This window comes from Haemaphysalis longicornis, unplaced genomic scaffold (assembly GCF_048455015.1).
Source record: "Haemaphysalis longicornis isolate Haplotype H1 unplaced genomic scaffold, Haemaphysalis longicornis Haplotype H1 scaffold_563, whole genome shotgun sequence".
NCBI classification, from domain to species: Eukaryota; Metazoa; Arthropoda; class Arachnida; order Ixodida; family Ixodidae; genus Haemaphysalis; species Haemaphysalis longicornis.
The window spans coordinates 4,049-11,707 of NW_027526398.1; the positions used below are offsets into that span (position 1 = coordinate 4,049).

The following is a 7,659-nucleotide window of genomic DNA, read 5'->3' on the forward strand; positions in this document are numbered from 1 at the left end:
AGCAATATATGCAGAAAGGCTCGGTACAACATTACAGCCGCACAGCAGATGAAGAAGGCATACCACGATCGTCGGCATCGACGCGCACCGCAGTACGTGGTTGGTGACAAGGTGTGGATTCAGCGAGGGATGCAGGCAGCTGGCCAGAAGGTACTAGCAAAGTTTGAGTGGCCAATCCTCGTCACGAAACGCTTAGGAGAGAACCCTAGCGAGTGGCTGCTGTTCCAAGCGATTTGGGCGTCGATAGGCGGGGAAGAGACAAGTTCGCTGTACATGTGTCGCACATGAGAAAAAGGATTTGTAGAACCGACTAACGTATCCCTACGTTTTTTTTTTTTTTAAGATTCGCAGCGTGGCCGAGTGTCATGGCCGCCAAACTCTATGAGACCAAATGCTGCAAGTGCGGCCTGCCTGCGGACAATCGACCAGTAAGGCTATGCATCCGCCGTCAAGTGGTGAAGAAGACGAGGGGGCGGAAGAGGGGCTCGTGAAGAATAAGGGGTACCGTTCTGCCACCCTGTCGCAGTTTCTCTCGGGCCCTCCGCTCGATTGGCTCCGATGGGGGCTCGGCTCACCTTCCACATGAGGCGGAAGAAGTTGAGCCTCTATCACAAGTTAGGCTGCCTGGGGGCCATTGAGGGACAGTTCACCGAGCCCTCCGGGGTGGCCGTCAACTCGGACAGCGACATCATCGTTGCCGACCGCGAACAATCACCGCGTCCAGGTGTTCGGCCAGGACGGCCGCTCCAAGTTCCAGTTCTGCCAAGTTGGCGGGGGCGACGGGCAGATGTGCTTCCCCAGCCGGGAGGCGGTGCACCCCGCCGGGCGCTTGGTGGTCGTCGAGTGCCGCGTCATGCACGCCGTAACCTTCGACCAGAGCGGCAACCTCCTGCGCAAGTTCGTCTGCTCCGACCAACTCACATTCCCTGAGCGGCGTGGCGGTGAACGGGAAGCAGGAGATATTCATATCCGACAACCTCGCCCACCGCGAGGTGTTAAGCTACACAGGCGCCCACCTGCATCACATCGGCGGCGAAGGCTTCACAAACTTCCCCGTCGCTGGCTGCCCCGTGGTGCGGAGGAGGTGCTGGTGGCCGACAACCACCGCGGCTTCAAGGTCACCGTGTTCACCCATCACGGGGCGATCCTAAAGGCGTACGACTCCAACACCAAGTACAGGCACTGCTTTGACGTCGCCTGGATGGACGGTGGATCGGTGGTGCTCGCCAGCAGGGACTGCACCATCCACAAGTACCACCTCGCGGAAGTGAGGCCGGCCCCTGCAGGTGCGTCCCCCCAGTACTCCCCTTGCTGCCGTCTTCGCTTCTCTTCCACCTCGTACGCAGCGGGGGCCGCTCCTCCAAGAAGTTCAAGCCGAAGAAAAATATCCCCGAGAGCACGCACTATACTACGACCTGATGAAGAAGGCGGCGGCCACGCTGGGCACTGCGGCTGGCCGTCTACACAACCAGCGTCTGAACACCACCGACAGGGCGAGCAGCTGACGCTGTGGCGAGTTCCTTGCAAACGCGACTTGCTTGATTTCTCTTTTTTGCGAATCCAGAATAGTTCTGAGCGGCTTGTGGGCAGTCCAGGACAGCACTGTTAATAGAAATCCTGCGAGCCGAATAAAAACATTTTGGAGCTCTGTGGAGAAGTCGTGTGGTAAGCCTGAAATGACAAATTAAAGAGACGTGCAGCAGACGACGCAGATGCGCGAAGCGTTATATTCCGTTCTGCGGAAGATTAGTGAGCGGAAAAGCGTTGCTGAATGAAAACTAAACTGGATTAAGGAAATCGTGGGCGGTATATTCGAACCCACATGTTGTTACGTGAACCTCTTGTAGATGCGACTGCATCTCGTTCCCTCGCCTTGTCCCTCCATACGGCGTTGTTGTCCGTACACACCCTTCCCCCTACACTAAAAAGAAACAATAGTTAGCGGCGCCCGGTTTCGATCCCACGACCCTGTGGGCGGAACGTGAAGTACATGGTGCTCTTCCCACTGCGCCACAAAACCGAGAGAGAATCAAATGCTACGAACGCGCCTTATATCCTTGACTCATTCAAACTACGTCAAGAAGCTACTGATACAACGCATGATGAGGCAATGATTAACACTTGCAACAAAAGAAAAGAAGCTGCCACTTACAGCAACAATGCTGGAGTAAAGGTCGTTGCGACAGCGAAGCCCCAAGCATACCACTTAGAGAGATTGACCAAGATTGGCCCATAAAACATAATAATAATCATAAAACATAATAATCATACGCGTTCCCGACACGTTTCACGCGATTTCAGAAACAATCTTACGGAAACACCTAGTGAACCCCACGATGCGTCGCATCTACACAGGGTTCCCCTCGCGGGGAGGTGGGCGCAATTTTTTAAAGAAACTTGTCAAGGCTGATAGGCTCGCTAAGCGTATGTTTTAGAGAAATTGTCAGCAGACTTCTCACAGCCGTCTAGATGGTAAAGAAGGAAATATCTTCGGAACTTCAACTAAAATAGTTTTGCCGTAATAGCCGAAATGCTTAGCTCATGGTAATTATGAAATTGGTTTCGCATTATAAGCATGTATGTAAAAGGGACGGCCAAGCGCGGAATGCGAGTAAGCGTTTTATTTAGTTTTGAGCGCGCATGTATTCGCATGCGCATTTCCTTAGCCGTGTCACTGAGACTCAACAAAGATCTGTTCAATGGGATCATCGTCCGCCGATACACGAACGCGCGTAAATTTTCTCGTCATCCGACTGAATATCCAACCGATTGAGTGAATGTGGACTGGGAACTTAAACGAACCAAAGGCCAGGCGTGTCTTTTACGACGTTCTACATCACTACAAGATGCCGCCACACATTTTAACCGCCGTTAGGTGCGGCCCGAGACGTGCTAAAAATGTTGAACCTTCCCAAGTATCCAGATGCTTTGACAGCAAAGAGCAACATTGCAACTTTGAACCCTTTTATTGCTCGAGATCTGGCAGTCTCTGACTGCCGCCGTGTTCGGGATCCCACGGCCAAGCCTCCTCACGCTGTGGCTACGGCACCAGAGCCGGGGGCTCCGAGTTGTCCAGCTGGCCGAACTCGAACTGGTGAAGGGCCTGCAGCACCTTCAGGCGGGCCACGTCGCGCTCCCTGGGCGGAATGCGCCTCAGGTGATCCACCAGGCTCAGGCAGAACAGCTCGTCCTGGTCACGTGATGTGCCCAGGGCAGGCCCAGGTGGCGGAGGCGGAAGCTGCTGCAGCGGCGGCTCTTCCAGCGCCAATCCCCACTGCATGTCTGGAGACTCCGGTGGTGACGGCAGCGGCAGCGTAGATGCCGCCGAGGAACATCCGGGACTGCCGTCCAGCTCGAGCTTCACCACCGCGGGTCGCAGCTGGCACCGCCTGCACATGCGCAGAACGACGTGCTTCACGGCCAAATCGCTTAAGGTGCAAGCAGCGGGCGTACCGACGGCCAGGTTGGGAGACAATGGAAGATTATAGCAGAGTGGAGAACCGGACCGGCACGAGAATTACAGCAGAGCGGAGAGCCGGTACCGGTACAGTTCCCGGTAAGCTACCGGATCCAGTGCTCTGTGCGCAGAGGCGTTGAAACCGCCTGCGCGCATTTGCAATGGCACCGGTAGCGTACCGAGCGCTCTGCAAAACCTTTGGTCGGCTCCTCTTGCCTGGAACCGGAGGGCAAAAGCCGAGGGCAAAAGCCGAGCAAAAGCCGGAGGGCAAAATCACGGCCGGATGCCGATTCCGGCATCCGGCCGTGAGTGAGCTAATGTAGGAATGCGAAGGAAAATACGAATTAATTTTGTATCGACGTCAAGATGTTTGATTGATTGTAGGGATTAACGCGCCGACGCAAAGCAGGCGATGAGGCGTCCCGTAGTGGAATGCTCCGGATTAATTTTGAACACCTGGGGATCTTAAGCGTGCGCCGAAATCACGTACACACGGGCCTTTTTGATTTTCGCCTCCATCAGAAAAGCGGCCGCCGCGGCCGGGAATCGAGCCTGTGACCTCGTGCTCAGCAGCGCAACGCCTTAGCCACTAAGCCACCCGGCGGGTCGACGTCAAGATATGCACGTGCCGCTATATTGTCACGGCTCATGTGCCCCATGAACTTGAACTTTACCCCAACCCTCCCGGGTAAGCAGCTGAACACTGCTGTTAACAATCACGCATGGCCAACTGCGGGGCGTAGCACAAAGGAAGCTCCGGTGAAGACGAAGAAGGTGGGCAGGGCAAACGGGGGAATAAGAGGAGAACGAGGAACTCGAGGGATCGAGAGCGGTTAGGTGCGGCCACTTGCTTCTGGGCGCCACTTCGCCCATATAAATAAAGGAACTTATCTGCAGGGTTCTTTCGACCATGACAATATCATCGGGTTGTTACGTATGTCTCTGCCTACATTGGCTGCTGAGGGAATAGTCTTCCCACGTGATGGAAATCAATGCAGCGAAGACGTGCACTCACGTGCGGGGTCTGAGGAAGCCGTCGAGGAAGCCGAGCTCGTGCTCCAGCACGTTCCACTGGCCCTTGGAGGAGACGTGCAGACGCTTCTTGCGCTTCAGGTACGTGTCCCGGATGGTGCGCCACCGGGTCTGGCACTCCTCCACTGTACACGAACGGGGGCCACACATGTACTAATGAGTGCGCGGAACCGACTCCCAAATTAGATGAACTTCTCAACGGAACTCGTTCATCGCAAGGTTACCACAATTTGTTGAACTTCTTTAAATAAATTACCTAATCTTTGCGTCTTTCAATTGCAAAGGCCAGACCGAGGAAAATATCTGCTATGATACACAAAAATGCAAAGAACATTACGCGAGGACGTTTGGCGGTTTATTTTTCGGCTGTGGATCGTAATAATCATTCTTCTGATAATGCTGGTGGTACATTACGGTAACCATGATTATAATTCATGAGGAGAGGGGTCGTGATTGTGGTCGATTAGCAAGACGGCAACGCCGGCCCACTTTCAAGCCCAGTATTAATAAGACTTCCAGAGTCTAAAAATAAAGCTAAAATAAGTGTTAGGGCGTAGCTCTTTTTCCCTCGCGTAAAACGCACCCCAAACGAGAAAGTCGGACAGATGGAAAGTCAAGTATAGCGGGGATACAGCTTTGCTGGAAGCCTTCTGCTAAGTGCAAGTCACGCGTTTGGCTCCCAAATTCGGTAGCTGCATTACTGTTGAAAGCATGAAAAATCGAATGCCCCTTTCTTAAATAAAAGAAGGTTGAAACCCGACGTCTCCTTCAGTGCTAACCGAGTCAAAGCAAAAGTCCGAACTCTACTCTTCCGAACTGCCAAAATCCAATGACGAAGTCCAGCCCTGCTTATAGAATTTATTTCATCCTCATCATCGCTAAGAGTGTGTACTGCCAAACTATAATTTGTGTATTAAGAGTCGTTCACTAGGTGTGAAACGACATCCCATTTTTATGTTAAGGGGATTGCGATTGATGTGCTGCCTGTGAGACCTATATCGTGAAGTTGACTTTCCTGCGTGCACTGTACTTGGACACCATAAGCTAGTCATGGAAAGCTTCGCTTAAAAAACGTGTAAATAAACGGCCGTTCAGCGCAGGGGAAAGAACGGAATTAAGGCCATCTGAACGCCTGAGACCACAACACGGCCTGGTAACAACAAGGCACCCTGCAGATCGGAAGCTATCTTTGTGCCGCATCATTTTTTTTTTTTTTTGCGAGGGAAGGTACTTGGCTATGGGAAGCTGAGCCTCTTCAGGTGTCACTCCTACAAGTCACGCGTACCTATCACACGTTCCGTTTTTATACAGGACACATTCTCAGAAAGCTCCTGGTGCAGCGCTGCTCGTGCACGTGCGAACGCTGCCCAGCCAAGTGCGATCCACAGCCAGCGGCAAACACCGACCCCCTACCCATGGTTACGGAAGTACGCCAGAGCAAATGTCTAATAATCGTAGTTCTACCACCCATAAACTGCAAAAAAATGATTGCTCATATCTCGTGGGCTCTTTTTTGCGCTATATCAAAACATCCACGTGATGTCCTAATTTCTTCAGCCAGTCGGCGACTATTTATGCTCCCACAGACGACGTACATCACTTCCGTATGTTCCCTTTTATTGCTATTTAAGGTGGTCAGCGACAACACAAGCCATTAACTGCCACGATTGTTGTCAAATTTCACGCGAAATAACAGTCGGAGCGGTGAGCTCTCCATACTAGATAGGCTCCTGCCCCTGGTCCCCTTCAGGATCCAAGATTAGTAATTTTATCTTTTTAAGCACAAGCCTGGCATGCTTCGTGAGTCAAAAGATCCGGCGCCGTTGGCCCTGCAACGGACGGCACCACAAAGCGTCGCAGAGCGCAGCGCGTGTGGAGAACACGTCATGGCACGCGAGGAGAAATGCTGCTTCGCGAGCAAAAATAAATGCTGCACCCCAGCCACGCAGAACACCGATTCTGGGGTAGGGAAGATGACTGCTTTTTAATAATACCACACAAAAGAAAAGAAAAACATTCCTCAGAGCACTCAAGTAGCTTTATACGGCACAAGTGGAAATCAGAACGCTTCCGCATTTGAAGGAACGTTAGCAGACTTGGCTATCGTGTGATAAACCCATAACGCATTTGAATTCGGAGCAGTTAAGCTTAATAAAGTGTTCCGAGAAATTTTAACCGTTTAGTTTGCCACAGAGTGCGATCATAGGACTCTAAACACGAGCAGTAAACAGCACATTCTGGTCGTCCATCCGCAATGACCAGCACAACATACGGGCATACCTCTCCAACGGGCTCTGCAGACACAATTAAAGATCACACGTTACGAGGCCGGAGCGAAGGCGCATCAGACAGGCAAGACACCTCTAAAGCGTTCAGCTGATGTGGCTCGGACAGGACACATTTATGCAATCAGTATTTATTATGAGCAATATGAAAGGGAACGCAGGAGTGCGTAGAAAACACCCTCAGACCCAGCTATGAGTGATACGCAGTGGCCGCCGTCCGAAACACAGTGGAAAGGGAACGCTGTTGCAACAACCGTTCCCATTCCCGCCGTGCGTTTTATCGGCTGTTGGACGATATAGATACCTTCCCGCACATTTTCGCAGTCCAATGGGCAACGCAGCTTACGTTCAACAGAAGAAGCTTTTCCATCAGGGGTAAGCCCCGGTTTGCGGGGGCTTTTACCACCTTAATCTCGGAAGTCATGCAAAGATATTACATTAACTGGGACTCTGCTTCCGTGACAACGGAACGCCGAAGGAACGCCCGCTCTCAGAATGCCGACGCTATACCCACCGGTCACACCGAGGGTTTCGGCGATGTCGGCCCACGCGGTCTCCCGGCAGCTGGCCTCCTTGTGGAGCTTCGAGTGCTGGTCCCAGAGCTGCTTGTGCTTCTTCACCTCACGGACGAGCCTCTCGTTGAAGGACGCCATCGTGCGTTCCGATCTCCAGCTGGGCAGGGTCGCACTGACGGATGCGTGAGGTGCCTCACTTCGTCTTCCTCGCAGAGGACACGCGATGTACGGCGGCGTTCCTTTTCCCCGGCCGACGTCAGTGGTGTCCGCTTCCGGTCAGGCGCGAGAGGAAACCCGGCGTCTGAGCACCACCGACAGGGCGAGCAGCTGGCGCTGTGGAGCACTTCTTGCAAACGCGTCTTGCTTGATT

The 7,659-nt window shown here is 52.9% G+C and overlaps 1 protein-coding gene across 1 annotated transcript; it reads right to left on the bottom strand.

Moving 5' to 3' along the window:
* Nucleotides 1–2,968: 2,968 nt before the first annotated feature.
* LOC144140932 (uncharacterized) lies at nucleotides 2,969–7,659 on the bottom strand. The gene is made up of 3 exons (XM_077672429.1): nucleotides 7,289–7,659; nucleotides 4,473–4,614; nucleotides 2,969–3,389 (listed from the first exon to the last, which is right to left on the bottom strand). The coding sequence occupies exons 1-3, from the start codon at nucleotides 7,425–7,427 to the stop codon at nucleotides 3,041–3,043; spliced, it is 630 nt and encodes a 209-aa protein (XP_077528555.1). The 5' UTR covers nucleotides 7,428–7,659; the 3' UTR covers nucleotides 2,969–3,040.

What these genes read in the sequence shown, in the direction of transcription:
- LOC144140932 (XM_077672429.1), bottom strand. Translation starts at nt 7,427, where the DNA reads ATGGCGTCCTTCAACGAGAGGCTCGTCCGTGAGGTGAAGAAGCACAAG. An exon ending in CGAAACCCTCGGTGTGACCG is followed by an intron (nt 4,615 to 7,288) that starts GTGGGTATAGCG and finishes GTTCGTGTACAG; the next exon opens with TGGAGGAGTGCCAGACCCGG. An exon ending in GGCTTCCTCAGACCCCGCAC is followed by an intron (nt 3,390 to 4,472) that starts GTGAGTGCACGT and finishes GCGCATGTGCAG; the next exon opens with GCGGTGCCAGCTGCGACCCG.